This window comes from Nesoenas mayeri (assembly GCF_963082525.1).
Source record: "Nesoenas mayeri genome assembly, chromosome: 15".
NCBI lineage: Eukaryota > Metazoa > Chordata > Aves > Columbiformes > Columbidae > Nesoenas > Nesoenas mayeri.
The window spans coordinates 16,341,836-16,359,108 of NC_137559.1; the positions used below are offsets into that span (position 1 = coordinate 16,341,836).

Consider the following 17,273-nt stretch of genomic DNA (forward strand, 5'->3'; position numbering starts at 1 on the left):
TCAAACGAAAATAAACCCCAAACGAAAATCCGTACCGCAAAATAAAAAAGAAAACCAAACCAAACCAACCCAAACCAAAGCCTGTTCTTACACGGATCTGTCACTCTACCTTGGACCAGATAACGTTCCTGCAGATGGAGATGTCAGGAATACCAAGTAGAAGCTTTGCAGAAGAAAGCCATGACTAAGCATTTCATGGCTGTAGCAATAGATTTGTCTGAACTCTCTGCCATTTGGGGTTTTACTGTTTTTCACTTCAAGAAAAACAAAGTTATTAATATTTAATAGGGTACCTGCTCTTTTTTTTAAGACCTTTGGCATTATTTCTGTTGGGGGAAAATGCAGAAGAATGTAGAGTTTTGAAAAAGGGCATTTTCTCATGGAAAAAATACACCCGTGCTTCAGTGAGAGCAAAAGGGAGCAACGTGCAGTCCTGTCTAGAGCTCCTTAGGAAATACATTGGTTTGCATTTTGTGATGGCTGGAGGAACAAATGCCTGTACCTGACAAGGCATCATTCTTTCAGGTGTGGCTCAGGCAAAAACTTTGATGCATTTTAGCGGCAAGTTATATGAAAAAAAAGAGTTCCACTAAAATGCTCATAAAAAAAGCTTATTAACTTTTTATTGTTGCAAGTTCTTAGAAATCTGTTTCTCTAAAAGCACGCCCTTCTGAGACAGGTTGTGTGATTGATACGCATTGGGAAACATTCCTGGCATGTTCTGGGTGACCAGCCCAGCCCTTTGCTGTGGCACAGGGAGCGGAACTGACCTTGGCCATCTCTCTGGAAATGGCTCTAAACCGTGGTGCTCGTCTGGCCAAGGGAAACTTAGGGCATTCCACTTCCATTTTCTGCTTTAAACATATTGCAATGAAGAAAAACAACTGTAAAGATGATTGGAGTCCCACTAGGGAAAAGTATTGCTTAAACTTCAGCGTAGAATGAACAAAGGAAAATGCGATGACATAAAATGTAACTGAAAATATACAATTATAAGGAGACCTCTTTATTGGTTTTGGCAGACCTTGATGCAGGAAAAACTAGAGGAACCTAAGTTAATATAGTTATTCAGAAGTAATATCCTATCAATACTTTTGGTTTACTGTATGGTAATACATTTTTGCTTTGACAAGTAAAAGTGTTGAAGTAACTTAATTACTAATAAAAGTGATTTCCACAAGTAGTGTACCTGCCAGTTTGTCCTTTTGATGATATATAGCAAGTGATTTGCTGTTCTACTTGCTGTTAAATTTTCTTTTGTGTTATTTAACTTTGCTAGGGACACTTACACATTTTTATAATACTTGCAGTGTTTTGAGAGCACTGTTGAATTTCCATGTTAATCGAGTCTGCAAGTAGAAATCTATTTCAAGGGCATCCAAAACAGTAAGATATCCCCTCAGATAGTTTGGACATTGTTCTGTTAGGCATTGGAAAAGCAGTTTACGTGTTTGAAATCGTGTTTGATAAGTTTTGCATCCATTCGTAAATTTGTATATTGCTTTTGATAACCAATCAACCAACTATCAGTAGGATGGTTTTGCCCCATGTGTGTGCAGCCAGTAGCGTCCTGCGTCGCCTTGCCTGAGAAACACAAGGAAGTTTTACCACCAGCCCAGGTTCTCTGTGATCAACTGAGATCTGCTCATGAAGTTCTTAGATATTGCACCACTCACTTGGAATTGCAGTGAATGGTTAAGCCAATGTGGAGGATGATTTATCCCAAGTTAATGACATTGTTATTACTTTATCTAGTAAAGATTTTGTTTGGTGCATAAATGTTTGTAATTTATGAAGCAAAACCACTCGCTAAGTGGCACCTACTGGCATTAGTTGTAACACAGTAGTTCATATGAGTTTAGATATCTTGAAGTCAAAGAACCTTTTTTATCAAGGCTGAGATGTGAATACACAGTGTCATTACTTGATAGTGTGGAAGTCCCAATGTTGAGACTTTTATCAGGAGGAGCCAGAAAAGAGGATCATGATGAGGCAGGGAATTTAGTTTTTCTGATGGGATTAAGTCCAACAGAAATGCTTGACAAGAACAAACCCCAAACCAATAAATTAAAGCTGCTTTAGTACACTATTATTATTATTATTAATAATAATAATAATAAGCTTTTGATTGTGGAAACTATATTAATACTATGTTAAACCTTTGCACTTCAGAAAGTGAGGACTGCAACTAAATGGTAATTATGTGTTGCAAGCTTTTTGTATTGTGATGGATAAGATAAAGCATCAATATTAATCTAAAAGTGCTTACATAATTAGGCAAACAAATAAAAATGTTTGCCTGTTTGGGTTTAAGTTAATCTGTGAAATCTTTAGCTTTTGTACTCCCTGATAGTCCCATTACAAGAGAAGTTTGTTGTTACAACAATTATTTTTACTGTTTTTTCAGAAATTTGCTGAGCATTTCAGAATAGTTTGTAAATTCAGAATTAATGAGATATATCAGACTAGAGAAATCATATCTAGGCTTAGTTTAGCTCTTCTGCACATATGACACAGTGATGAATTACTGGATTTGAAAGACTCCCTGTAATATAAAAAGGAATTGGAAAAGAATACTTGAAGATCAAATCAGGTATAATTGTTTTTATTTTCAGCCTGTGATGTCAGCTCCTGGCTTGTCGAATTGAAGCTGTTTTTCTGTTTGCTTTGATGATGTGAAGGATACAGGTTGTCTGGAACAAAGCACTAAATTAGAAGCAAGCACTAAATTAAACAAATTGAATCAAACTGCTTTATCTTGGAGAACTTCTCTGGGGAGGGGGAAGGCAGAGTGGTAACTGAAGGAAAGCACAGGATTCGTTGATAGCAGTGAACTGCTTCCAGAAGGGGAGCTCGACTGGGCATGGTCCGAGTCCCGGTGCTTCCGTTGAAGGGCTGACATTCATCTTACTGGCCTGGGCTTCCTGAGCGTGTCCCTGTTCTACTGGCTGTGGCTGGCGCTGCGAGGAGGCGCTTCAGGAGTTGCTGTCCCCTGAAGAGCTCGTAACTCACAGCCGGGTTGTGGCGTCCCGCTGTGCCCACCCGTCCCTGCGCTGCCTTCAGCTCCTCCTGGGACACCCGCGGCTTTCTGGCTCTGCTCTTCTCCCAGAGCAGCTCTCGCAGTGCGACAGCAGCTCTGCAAGGAGGGTTTACCAGGAACCTTCTATTATAACACTGGAGTTTTCTGAAGAGTCTTTCTTTTCCCTTGAAAATAATACTACAAATCCTTTTTGGCTCAGATTGCTTTGCTGTAAGACAACTGCCCTGCCAGGTGTATCACGTACTGATTGTTCATCCATCAGAATTGAAACTTTTGTTCAATTTTATAAAGTAATGGTTCTGTTAGGAGTAGCTGAAGATATTGCTGAACACAGATTTTAAGTTCCTTTTAGCATTTCCTTGTTTCTGCTTGCTTCCCCAGCACATTCTCTTGATGATAACACGTTACTACTACTATTTAGACCTTTGCCATTTGGGAGCCCTTGTGTCGTGGGGGAGTTATTTAGGGTTCTGTTCACTGCAGAACACCGTTTAAATTTCTTAAAGAGAATTGCAACTTAAAAGGGTGGTGGATTCGCTTTATTATTTACTGCGTGGGGGAAGTATGCCGAGCCGAATGCCGCTGACCTGCTCTCCAGTTGCCCATACCCGCTTACGGAGCAAACTGTCGGTGTCTGCCCTGCCTGGTAACCGTTCCCTCTGGAGTCTGTGTCCTGCAGCTCCGCAGACAAACTCCCAGGCCCGGCCTGTACCCATCACGGTGCAAACCATCAGGATTCTTCTCTCCCCGATAACCGTTCGCTCTGGAGTCCGTATTTTAGAACTCCAGTAGCAAACTTTCAGGTGAGGCCTGATAACCGTGTGCAGAGCAGATTTTCAGGAGACAAAATGCTCAGAAAATAAAAAATGCGATGGAGTAGAATAGCAGGAGGGCTGGCTCAAGCTGGGTACCTGCGCAGAGCTCCATCTGAGCACAGGAAACCATAACCTTTTATATCTTTACAAACCATTCACACCATGATTCAGTGCCATAGCGATATTTCACTCGGGGTCTTCTTGCTCCTCATTGGATCTTCTCTGATTCCACGTGGGCCCTTGTTCTGTTCAGCTGTAGACATTGGTTATTGTCCATAACCGTGCAGGTACTCTTTGGTGTGAATAAATCCTTTCTGCTCAGTAAAGTGCAAAATAGACCTTATCTTGCAAGTGTTCAGTGTAGTTTGTAGTTGCTTTTGGCAAATAGGAGCAGAACTTTACAGCTTAAAATTTGAGCTGATCTAGCTTACCAAGTAACATGAAGCAAAGAGTATACTGAAAATCATACAACCTTATATCTGTAAATAATCCATTACATTTAGTATGCATCTACTTAAGCTAAATGACTAATATTGGACTTAAGTTGGGCTCATCCACTGACCTGTGAGTAGTAAAATCATTGCCACACAGCTCACTTATTTAGCAGGGAGAGCTCAAAGGGGCTCATCCAGGTTGTCGTATTTGCAGAATGAAGTGGTTGACTCATAGTCAAATTGCACAGAGTAGGAAGAGTCTGCACGAGACTCCCTGAACCCACAGGTTACTGGTGTTCAGTTCCCGTTCTGCTTCCCTGAGGGGCTCCTGGCAGGGGCTCTTGGCTGCGGCTCAGGCCGTTCCCTCTTCTGCAGCCCGGACCAAACTGCTCTGGTTTGGCTTGGGGGCCGAGTGCACCTGCCACACCTCGTGCTTTTGGAGCTCTTCCCTCTTAAGCTGTTGGCTTAGACTTCAATTCTGTGTAAGAAAAATTCAAGAGCTCAATATGATCTTTAACCTTGATTTGAGTTTTATTGTTCCTTGTTTTCTTGGCAGGGAACCAACTTAGACATAGTTTGCTCTGTATTAAAAAAAATAAATTGGTATACTTTTCATCCTTGTCCTTCATCCAGGCCTGTTCAGTGTCATAAACATCCTGCATCGATTGGTACTTTCTTGATGCTCTGACTCAAAACCAGGGAGCACATCCATAGCCAGACTCTGTGTCCAGGGAGGCCGCAGGGTTCACCTGTGCACAGCGACTCCAGCCACAGCCTCACTCTGCTGTCTGTGCTCCTTTGACCCCCACAGATTTGCCTGCCATGAGTGGACTTCTATCTACAGGCCCATTAAAACTCCTCATGAGAGTGCAGAATGTATTACACATGGCTAATTGACGAGGTGTGATGCAGTTTGTGCATTTTGTGTAATTCCCAGTTCAAAATATTGTGATTAGTTTGTATCTGTTGAGTGCTGTGTTCATCAAAGGATTAAACAAAAGCTAGTAGGTGTTTTATTAGAATCACTTGCTGTAGGATCTCCTGTGACAGGAATGAATTTGGACGCAGAGATGTATTTTGTCCTATTGAATTCAATACTGAAACCTACATTGTATGAGTCAAAATTGTTATAACAGTTTCTGTTCTTAAGGTTCAGTTCAAACTAGTGCATTTCAATGAGATGCACTACTTGGCAAGTGTGGTAAAATACAAAATGTAAATAAATTTGATATACGTGTAAGAAATTACCTAGTGTGTTTGATTTCCTTTTTCAGTTTAGAGTACAGTTGCCTCTTGGCTTTGTTTTTCAGGTAGCCGAGATGCACGGGGAGCTGATTGAATTCAATGAGAGGCTGCACCGTGCTCTGATGGCCAAAGAAGCTCTGGTGTCCCAGATGAGACAAGAACTGATTGATTTGAGAGGGCCGGTATGTGTTTGTTTACTGCAGTGTAGAGTACTGCTCTGGAATAAGCTCAAAACCATTACTCATGATGAAATAAAATATATATTGTCTTATAAGAAATACCAGCTAACAACACATAGGTCAAGAACAACTTACTTGGTATTTTTCATAGTGCTTGTTTCTCTTTAGCAGAATTAAATGTAAAATAGATCTATTCAGACAATGAAATTGTTTTCTACCAACTACTGCTTCACTTTGGCTTTTTTGTGTTAAAAGGCTGGGTTGAAACTTGAGAATGAACAGGGAAGAAATGGAAGGAGCCAAGCGTGTTCCCGATAGTCGTTCATCTTCTGCGGGAGGCATATACTGATCGTTTTTGTTCATATGATTACATGATACTGCTCCTGACTTTTTTGTTTGCACTGGGACCATTTGTACCTATTTCATCATAACAATTATGCAAAGGGGCTGATGACAGTTCTGTGTATTAGTGAAGCAGGATTTCACCTATAATTTTCAGCCTTTTAGATGGAAATAATCACATCATTGTGTTTAGAAATGACAAATGATAAATCACGTGTAGTTTCTTACTGGGAGATTTTGGGCTCTGTGTCCCTGTTCAGAGAGTTCGGTTTTAACTTTGTGTCCCCATATCCTAATCCAGTAGTTAGATACTGATAGTATGTTTTAATGTATCAGATAGCAAGAGGCACTTTTTAAGTGGAAGGACTTCGGTGCAGAACTTCTGCAGGAAGCACAGAGGACTATGAAGCACAGAGTGTGTCTTTGCACCCATGTGCTCCCTCATCCCCGTGAAGCGTCTGCATCGCTGGTTTGGGTGACAGTGAGCGACACTTCAGTTGCCATCTCACAGCAGTAACCAGGCTGCTTCAACGCAGACGTGCGAGCCCTGGAACTCATTCATGTCATCCTTTTCCTTATGGCCAAAGTCCACGCTCTGTTTTTGAGGTTTTTCTGAAAAACTTCTCCTGAAGGTAATTAAAATAACTGAGTGGATCTGGTCCCTTCTTTTCTGTGGCAGGAATGGCTGAGTTGTGGCCGAGCCATATCCCTCTGTTCTTGGGAAGGCAAAATTCAGTTTTGTCCTGTGTGCTGGGAGGCCATGAGCTGGTCTGTCAAAACATCTGGAAGGAGATAGTCCCTTATAAGTTTTATGTTGCTTTGCAATAAATAAATATATATTGCTTTACAATAAGTAATAATATATATTGAAGTTTCTTAGGCAGCAAATATTCTGAAAAACAGTAATATGCATGCAAAATACACTATAGAGATACACTGAACCAATATTTAACTAACGTAGAAGCTGTGTCTGCAAGTTCACAACTTTTAGCTGTTTTTCTTCATGAAAACACACTGTTCTGTGTTATGCTTTACATTTTACGGTATGTAAAGGTGAGAAGATGTCCTTTTATGTTTAACTACCTTTAAAGTATGGTAAAAAGCTACGACTGTTTCAGTTCGAAATGCTCTTTCAGTCTTGTTTTCTGCCAGCTGTGTTCTTTGGATTCTGCAGGTGTTAGTCCGTCTTTGCCATCTTTATGAACCTCTGTAGCTATTTAATGTTTCGTAAGAACGCAGCTAAAATAAAATACTCACATGTCTTTCTCTTAATGGAATGTTGGTTGCAAAAGAAAGTGATTGCTAGGTTTTATGTGCTTCATCTCTTCCCATAAATTGTTCATACACACAGTGTACTTTGTTTTAGCATCGTTTGCTTATAAAGGCCCAATAGCGATGCTTTTTTCCTGGGTTTTTTATGCTTTGCAAAATTAGACACTTTTACAAACTGCCATTTCTTTACGCAACTGCAGCAAATTCTAACAAGAAGAACTTGCAAGGGTGGCATGTTCATAATCCTGTTGCACAGTTGTTTATTTTTCTTTTATTGTTACTCAAGAATAGTTTTTATTGGCATTTAAGGAACTGAATGGTGAATTGTAATTTCTTTATAATATTATGCTCTCTTAATAGAAAGCATAGTAACCCACGTGTGCAAATTATTTCTGTTTTGTAAATGTAGGTCCCTGGAGATTTGAGTCAAACATCTGAAGACCAGAGTTTGTCAGATTTTGAAATGTAAGTTTCACAATACACATATTTTTCTCTTCATACCGTCTTTAAGGGAAAGACGAATAAGCAAACAGGTTCAATAATTTAATTTTCCTACATTTTACCCAATGACTGAATTCTGAGCCGTGGTGTTCCATGGTTGAGGAGGATGAAGAGCTGCACAGTCCATGCCCTGCTGTAGTTTTCAGTAATGTTGAATGCCAGAAGCTTAGATTTCTGAGCATTCTCTTGGAGTGCTCTTTCAGTGCACCAGGTCTTGGCATTCTAACAAAGCACCAAAAAGTAACTGTTTGCTGTTGCTTTGGGTGTGACAGATGGTAGATGTTATTCATAATGTGATGGACTTTCTCGTTTTTACAGAGTAAATCTGAATCAGCGCATACAAATAGTACTACAGAAAACCCTCAGAGAGCCCAGCTGGTCATCCCAGGCCATTCTAAAGTGTTGTGATTTGGAGCCTTGCCTGTATTAGTCAGACTAATGAATCGAGCGTTTGGTGGCTGAGGGGTAAAAATGTAGCTTGTGTCTTGGAATCATAGACATTTGGAGATGAATTACAAAGGGCAGATGGAAATGGCTTCTCCACAGTTGTGCAGTGCTCTTCTCTTATTTAATGAACTCATTTTTTTGCTGAGTTTTGTGGACTGAAATGTTGAATTTGTTGAAATGAATAGTTTTGTATCATCAAATATTGTCAAATACATGCTGTAAAAACAAACACAACACAAAACAACAACAAAAAAACCCAAACCAACCAACCAAAAACCAAACAAACCACAACCAACCACCACCAAGAAAAAACCCAAACCAAAGCACCTGCAAAGGGAATTGTTTCAGTGCTCTTTTTCTGCTATGTTAATTTTAGGGAACAGTTTAGATACAGCAGGTAAAAAAGGTTTAGACAGAAGAACAATTCTTCTGATACTCCATTGGAAATGTTAAGTTGCTTCGTTGATCACTTTGATCGTTATCTAAACCACTGGAGGTAACTGCTTTGCTTTTCTTATACATAAGTATGATTCCCTATTTTACGTTCTTCTCTCTCCTCCTCAGATCGAATCGTGCTCTTATTAATGTTTGGATTCCCTCAGTCTTCCTGCGTGGAAAAGCTGCCAATGCATTCCATGTTTATCAGGTGAGTGATACATCTTAACACAGGTTCTATGTAAAAGTTATGGCACATTTCAGTAATTTAAAGATCTCAGTACAATTTCATTAAAGATTAGTTAAATGAACAGCTACAGTATATATATATATATATACATATATACATATATATATAAATAAAAAATATTCATCCGTAGGGTTGTGTTGATTATTCAAATAGTATATTTTAAGAGTGGGCTTTTATGGAACCCCAGGTGCCAGTATCAGCTGGGGAATGACCTATTAGAGAGCAGCGTAGGGAAAAGGGGCCTGGGGGTCCTGGGGACAGCAGGGTGACCATGAGCCAGCACTGGGCCCTTGTGGCCAGGAAGCCAATGGTACCTGGGGTGGGTTAGAAGGGGGTGGTCAGTAGGTCAGAGAGGTTCTCCTGCCCCTCTGCTCTGCCCTGGGGAGACCACACCTGGAATCTTGTGTCCAGTTGTGGCCCCTCAGTTCCAGCAGGACAGGGAACTGCTGCAGAGAGTCCAGCGCAGCCACCAAGATGCTGCAGGGAGTGGAGCATCTCCCGTGTGAGGAAAGGCTGAGGAGCTGGGGCTCTGGAGCTGGACAAGAGGACACTGAGGGGGGACTCATTCCTGGGGATCAATATGGAAAGGGGGAGCGTCAGGAGGATGGAGCCAGGCTCTGCTGGTGACAACCAGTGACAGGACAAGGGGCAGTGGGTGCAAACTGGAACACGGGAGGTTCCACTGAAAGATGAGAAGAAACTTGTTGGGGTGAGGGTGTCAGAGTCTGGCCCAGGCGGCCCAGGGGGTTGTGGAGTCTCCTTCTGTGCAGACATTCCAACCCGCCTGGACACCTTCCTGTGTAACCTCATCTGGGTGTTCCTGCTCCATGGGGGGATTGCACTGGATGAGCTTTCCAGGGCCCTTCAATCCCTACATTCTGTGATTCTGTGATTTATTACTTGGTATTGAATAACAAGGTAATAATACTGATAATAAGATGACGGCATTGGCCAGACTGTGCACCAATTCAATATTAATCACTGGTGCCTTCTTCAAAATGCATATACATATTCTCTTTCAATTTGGGGGACATCAGTGACCAGAAATGTTGCTGACGTGGGTTACTGCAGTAGCTCACTCACAAACATTTGGAGTGGTGCAAGAAGCCTTTGCTCTGTGGCACTGGCCGTGTCCATCATGTGTTCTGAGGCTTTGGCTCCAGTCTGCCTTGTAGTCGAAGCATTGACATCCTGAATGTTTTTTGATTCCTGGACCCTGAGTTTCAGAACAGTTACACCCTCCATGGATAGAATAGAAGGGCCAGGTTTAGGTGCTGTCCTCTCCCAGGCTGTTTGCATTTCTTGATGTGTGGGTTATTAGCAGCCGCACAATTTCCCCACTTTTGCTTTGGCCACCTGTACTTAGCTCTGAGCAAGATTTCAGAAGCTTTTAAATATTTCTCTCACTTTCAATGGTGGTTTTTGTAGACTTTTGAATCATTTATGAAGTGTTGGCAGATAGTTGAAAAATACAGGAAAGCACCCACATTTTAGTGAGTAAAAGGCAATGAAAAATAAGACTTTAGCTAATGGAAAGAAAACCTGGCAATACCGAACAGTTAGTAATTTGTTCAAAAGCATTGAATAGTCACTCAAATTCAGGTGTGCAAGTGTTTGTGGAAGCCTAACGTGTTGACAAGTGTGATTATTTTTGTCTTTCTGGCTCTCACACGTTCCACCACTCTGCTGTCACTGGCTCCACGTTCTCAACCCCAGAGCCAGTCTTGCTGAAGCATCATTATCCCACCACAACACAGCTCTGGTACTCATTATTCTTTGCCCCTGAGGGTGGTGAGAGCCTGGCCCAGGTTGTCCAGAGAGGTGGTGGATGAACCATCCCTGGAGACATCCCAGGCCAGGCTGGACGGGGCTCTGAGCACCCTGAGCTGGTGAAGATGTCCCTGTCATGGCAGGGGGGGCACTGGGGAGCTGGGAAGGTCCCTCCAACACAAACTGTTCTATGGTTCTATGATTCTATGATGACGTTGCAGTTCTGTGACCACTAGAGGAACTCTGGTTTCTCCTGCTTGTTTCCTAGGTTGTTGTTTTCTTCTTTTCATCCTGCTTTGTCATTTCTTAGGTTTCTCTTGCTCCTATCACCATGCACCATTTGCTTTCCACCCCATCCACCATTTCCTCACCAGCCTGTATGCAAAGCTGCTCCTGTCCCGCTCTGTCAGATGGATTTAGTCTCCGCTAGCAGTCCCGACCCTTAGAGGAGTCCCGTGGTGTCAGGGGCACCTGCTGCGCAGCCACGTGTTGATGCTGATCCACCAGCCCCACACAAGCCCCATCCCTCCCGGCAGGGTCTGGAACACCAGTTGGGCCCCTGTGTACCCCATCCTTGTCCCCAGGGCTGTGTAGTCACCCTTGTGTTGGTGGTTGTCTGTGTGGATGGATGAGCAACAAACGGTAATTAAATATACTATTTAAAAAGCTTTTGGTTTTAACAGTTCAGTCTTTCCTCAACCATTTTTACATATAGAGTGTTGATAAGCAAAAGCTGGAATATAATGTACCCCGTCATTTTTTTTTCCTTTTTTTTTCTTTTCCCTCCTGCAGTCGCATAGAAATTTTGAGTTTCTGGCAGATAACTACAAAATAAGACAATTCCAGAAAATATTTGGTATCTGAATGATGAGGTCTTTTGTGTTTGCATCAGTATGACACCTGAATTCTACAGTTTTTAGTTATAGCTGCAGGACAGATTGAAGTGAGGGCTCCCAGGGAATATCCCTTATATTTTCAAGTGCATTTCTGGCTCTTTAGGTTTGACACACTTATATAATGGTACTGTCTGTACTGCATTAATTTTGTGTCTTTTTGGTGTTACTGATACCTGGTGTTATGTGAAAGGCAGGAGAGGGGGAATATGACCCAATAGTGATACTCAGGAAAGCTCATTTGGACGCAGTGAGCACAGTTCCACGTTTCTTTCATATTCACGTGAAATGTTAATGCAGTTTGTAATTATCAAATTGTGGGTGTGCATTGTTGCACTGAGAGACTTACTGCAAAGAAAAGTGATGTAAAGTCTTTTCTGTGGGAGCTGTGAATAAGAAGTAGAATTAAACTGTGGCTTTCTCAGTGTTTACCAGCGAACGGTCTGTTCTCACACGTTTCCCTCCTCATCTGGTTGGTCAGTAAAAAGCAGAAAAAAGTCATTTGTTGCATTTGTTTGTGAATGAGCAGACATTCTACCTATAGGAGGCTCTTCAGGAAGAGGAGACGCTGTGGTAGATGGAGGGGAGGAAAACTGGTTCTTAGGTTCCATAGTAACACTGTTACTGTGTTTGGTTTAAAAACCAAAATGCTGCCAGTTCGAAGGTTCAATAGCCAGAAAACACGTAAGAGGACATGAAAAAGCCCCACATAAGCACATAAGTGTTTGCAAAAGAGACATGGAGGATCTGCGTGTATTGCAAATAGTTGTATTTTTGTCAACAGTTTTAATGTTATTATTCGCTTTTTCAGTTGCATCCTCTTTGGTTGGATGGGAAGAATCTTTTTTTTAATGATTAAACTTGCTTTTATATTTTGAGTTTTGTTAGCGTTGTTGCTACGAAGACATGGCCCAGAAACAGTTTATTTATAAAGTTGCTATCTAATACTTTTTTAAAGTAATAAAGTGCTTTTCATTAAGGTATATTAGAACTAGATTAAAAAAAAATAATTCTTTGAAGGAATTTAATTTATTTTTAATTTTATTTGTAGCTTGAAATCAGACTTAATTACTAAAGCGTTCAGTATTTCTTATGCCATTTGACTGTACATGATTATATAATACAAATGGCATCATGAAAGCCTGGGAAGTATGCAGAACTTATATATATATTATAGATGTTCTGTACATTCTTTTTCCATAGGAGAAATCCTGTGATAAACGGAGTTTCCTGCTTCAGAAGAGGTTCAGGGCTTTATGCAGCAGCTGCGGGGGTGAGCAGAGGGTTGGGCTGAGGGTGTCACTCCAGTGACTTGAACCAAATGTGGGTTTTTAGGGTGCTTTTGCACACCGCTGCTATTAATGAGTGGCATGGCATTGTAGAAAATACGTTGTGCTGGTACAGAGTGGGTTTAATAGAGTTCATCCATTACTCATCATCAACGGAAAACAAAGAACTTGTGATGGGAGGGTAAGTCTCTTGAAGAGGAAAAAGGAAGCAAAACGTCATCCCAAGATTCTGAAAGACTGAAAATTCTAGATGGGCAAAAAGATGATTTTGAGAATTTTATGTATGTCTACAATACATCCTCATAAAACTGAGCGTCCATGATGTGCGAAGTTCTGTTTATTCTTATAACTTTTGAAAAAGGTACAGGTTCTTCTGAATACGCTCTGTTCATTATCTATTCACCATAGGAATTTATGAGACAACCATGATGTAAAGTTGGAAGCGTCTGTCTAGAAGAGACGTGGAATATCTTTGGTCAGACTAGTTTGTCTTTGATTACAGGACAGCACAGAGTATCATAGAATTCCTCTGAGCAATTGTGTATTTGCTCAACTTTGTCTTTTAATGTGTAACAAAAGTGAGCAAAAATTACCTATAGAATTGACCTAAAACTTATATAATCCTTATTAAACTTTGAGCTTGGTACCTGCTGAGGTCTTTCCTGGTGGAAAGGTGCAGAAATGGTGTTCCTACCAGTTTGTGATCTTGGTAGCAGGAGCAGGACTGGGAAGAGTATCTGTCTAGTAAATAACTGTCTTTTTTGCCACTGCACATAAAAAAAGACATTTTCCTAGATAGACATACACGCTGTAGCATAGAACTGTGGTGAAATACTTTCCATGATTGTCACATCTCTGATCACACTTGTAGTCATGTGCTTGCTGAATTATTCTGCATTTTATAGCTATCGGGAAAGCATTAATTTATAAGACTTCAGAATAGCCTCAATAACAGCACTGTGCATTTATCTTGTTAAATCGCTGCCAAAACATGTGCTCCTGATTACAGGGAATTTGATTCAATGTTGAAATAGCGGAACAGGGTATTTACTGGGCTACCAGTGTGCAATGAACAGGCAAGGCCTGGCACTGACAATTAGGATAAAAGGCTGAGCTCATTTCTGAGTCCTCGTAGTCATAAGAAACGTTGTTTTTGCTGCTTTATCATTTGTTTCTCCAATGGCGCAATATGAACATTCATATATAACTCTTTGTATCAGCTACGTGAGAAATTGCTTGTCGTATACCAATGTAAAGGAAAGTGAGAATTCTCAGTAGCAATATTGCAGGATGTTGATATTGTTGAGATCATTACCAACATCTTTTGGAGCCGAGATTCCTCTGTGAGTGCTCGAGTAACCAGAACTTGAGATGTGAAATTGAGTCTTGCTTGTGTGGGTTAATTCTGAGAAAAAGATGTCAAAGGAGCTTTGTAGAAAGCTGAAGTGTGCAAAGTGGACCAGGCAAGGTACGAGACTTTGGTCTGGGGAAGCATCCTCTTTAGATGTGCTCAATACTGCTGACTGCGCCTAAAGCTGATGTGAAATTAGCCTAAAGATGCTTGGCCAGCCTGAAAATTAGATCGTATGCGTAATACTATTAAGGTAAGATGTTGCTGTCAAATGAAGATGATACAAAAGGACGCAGAACTTGACCGTTGCTTTTCCAAATGCAGTATTTTGAATGTGGCCTGATTTCTTCTGTGTTTACTGTTACTAGAAAGCTAAAGAGGTTGCCCTCCTCTCCTGTCACGAGCCATCTTGTTCGCCTTTGCCAATTAAAAATTGTGTATCTCTGGAGCATTTCATGTGATGGAGGGAGGAAGGCAATGTGGCGGTGGAGGTTTCCTGTGTCACATTATTACTGATGCACTTTAGAATTTTTGTGCCTCTTCTGTCCCTTTTTGCTCATAAATTTGTGGTTTTTAGCAGAAAATAATTTGCTGCATAAGTATCATGTGCCTTGGAAATGACTGAAAGAGAGTGAAAAGAGTTGCAGAGCCCCTCAAATAGCTTGGAAAAATATGAATATATCAGTTCCACAGTATCTGATGTCTTTTCTTTGAGTAAGAAATGCTTCCTAAGAATACAAGAATCGGGAGAGGTCAGTCTGGGGAGCTGTGCCTCTTTGAAGTCCATGCCCATTTTGCATTTGTGCTTCTTAAACCAGGAAGAGAAGTGAATGGCACGTCCGTGCGCCTGGTCCTGCCCGGGGCAGCGTGCCAATAGGCTCCAGCGGGAGTTTTGGTTTAGTGCTTCCTTTTTGTTTTGCTTTTTAAAGCTTAATGCAGATTTGTAATGCTGTTTTGAAGGGCGTTTCAAAGCATTTCTCTTCATGTCATGTTAACATTTCAGTATGTTTCAGATGTTATGTTCCATCCTTAAAAACCCCAGGTGTTATTCTGCAGTGAATACAGATGGAAGAGTTTCCAACTCAGCGTACTTGTCACATAGTTTCAACCATCAAATAGTTTCTTGAGTTTCTTTTAAGGATTAAGGATTCTGGACAAGCTCAGAAATAAGGTGGTGGACTCGAAAAGCAAGCAACATTTTATAATTAATCCCGTTAGCTGTGGAAATTTTCATCAGCCCTCTGTGTCCGCAGAGCCCACTGCGCTGGGGCTGTGATGTTCAGGGGGTGGTTCTCAGGAATTTAAAGACGAGGTCTAGAAACAGCCAGATTTTCTGCTCTTTGGCCGTGAGTGAGTTCAGGGGGACAGTGGAGATCAGCAGATAGAGCTGTGCTCACAGCTCTGCGCTAAAACCGCCTCGGGAGTTAACAGAGACAGACACTCATAGCATCCACGTGTGGATGTTACAACTATTAAATTATATGTAATTTTTAGTGAAAAAGCCAGTTAGAATGGGATGTGCAATTAAGCGCAGTTTTTAAGTTCAATTAAAAAATATTTTTTTATGAAAACATAACCATTTTTTTATTGAAACATCACCATTTCACAGTAACTGACAAACTTTCAGGTGACTAAAATAAATGTGACTGCAATAAATGAAAGCAAAAAATAAATGTTGTGCTATAGGACTTTGAAAACTAAGCAGCCGTTCAGGGCTTTGTTTGTACTGTGAATAGTTCTCTGAGGACAAAGACCCCGACGAGAAGAGGTGACTGTGAGTCTGGGGGTTCAGCTTTGTCGTTACTGACTTGACCTGGTTGAGTAGAAAGATGGAGAGAAGTGGTGTTTCTGGGTGGGTTACCAAGACGTGGTGTGGAAGGTAATAATGGTCCTTTGGGTTTCATTTAGTGCAGGGTAAAGGAGGATCTGGGAGCTTCAGAGAGACCTGGGGTTGGAGTATTTTGCTGCAGGAATGAAACAATATTGAAAAAAACAAAGGATTTGGATTGATCAGGATTTGCATATGTATCTGGAATAATGGGACTTTTGACAGGAGGGATGATGTCAAATGCAGGACGCAGTTACTGGCACTTGAAGATCGTAAAATTAATGGACTGAAATGTAGAGAAAGGTTTACATGTAAATCATTAAACTCTACTGTAAAAGGAACAAGAAGGCCCAAAATTGACTAGTGCATATGGAACTATGAAAAAGGGACTGAAGAAAAAGTGAAGCTGGTTTAAAAAAAAGAACCACAAACAAACAGCAACAACAACAAAAAGCCTAAAATGGACAGGTAAGATGGTTTTCAGGCATAATCAAGATCATTTAAAAACTTGGATATTGCTCAGAGGAAATGCATAACCCACTTTAAAAAAAGAGAGGAAAAACAAGAGAGGGCTGGCTAAGCAGCGCAATAAGGGAAGTTGTCAGAAGTAAACGGATACATTTTTTTAAATTAAAGAATTTCAGTAATCTCCAACAAAAAACTGAGGAAAATACACATTCTGGAAGAAGAAAAAAATAAGAGAGATAGAGTGTTACAGGCCTCTACACCTTCCAAGAGGCACAAAGCTCGTGGTGTTTTCTGTCCGTGCCAGGAAGGGGCACTTGCTGAAGCCAGTGGGACAGACGCTGGAGCTGCAGAAGGTCACAGGACATTAGATAGTAACAGGAAAATGCATACTTTGAAATCTCTGTTCACCGTGGAGTTGTTCTGGGATATTCCCGTTCTGGATTATTCCTTGTGTAGAATTAGCAGACTGTCTCTTTTAAACGAGATACCAGTAGAAGGTCTTACTGAACAAATAAAGAATACATATCCACATGCAGTTCCCTGGGAATTCAAGGATGAAACAGCTGAAAACTGACTGATCAATACCTTCCAGCTCGGTACCAGAACGTGTCAAACCAGGTAGTTTGACACAATTTTTAAAAGGGTTTAAGGAAGTCTAAACGCAAGTTGTTAGGAATCGTTTGGAAAGGGATAGAAAAACTGACAAGTATTATG

General features: G+C 41.0%; 1 protein-coding gene across 6 annotated transcripts in view; it reads left to right on the forward strand.

Moving 5' to 3' along the window:
• SNX29 (sorting nexin 29) overlaps positions 1–17,273 on the forward strand; it is a 123,909-nt gene that overhangs the window by 53,546 nt on the left and 53,090 nt on the right. For 4 of the 6 annotated variants that reach the window (XM_080354148.1, XM_080354144.1, XM_080354145.1 and 1 more), the window contains exons 16-18: positions 5,600–5,716; positions 7,737–7,792; positions 8,840–8,921. In XM_080354148.1, the coding sequence (XP_080210274.1) occupies positions 5,600–5,716; positions 7,737–7,792; positions 8,840–8,921 (255 nt within the window). Of the gene's footprint in view, positions 1–5,599; positions 5,717–6,391; positions 6,509–7,736; positions 7,793–8,839; positions 8,922–17,273 lie in introns of those variants that run through there. The other 2 variants (XM_080354146.1, XM_080354149.1) reach the window with 2 other exon arrangements.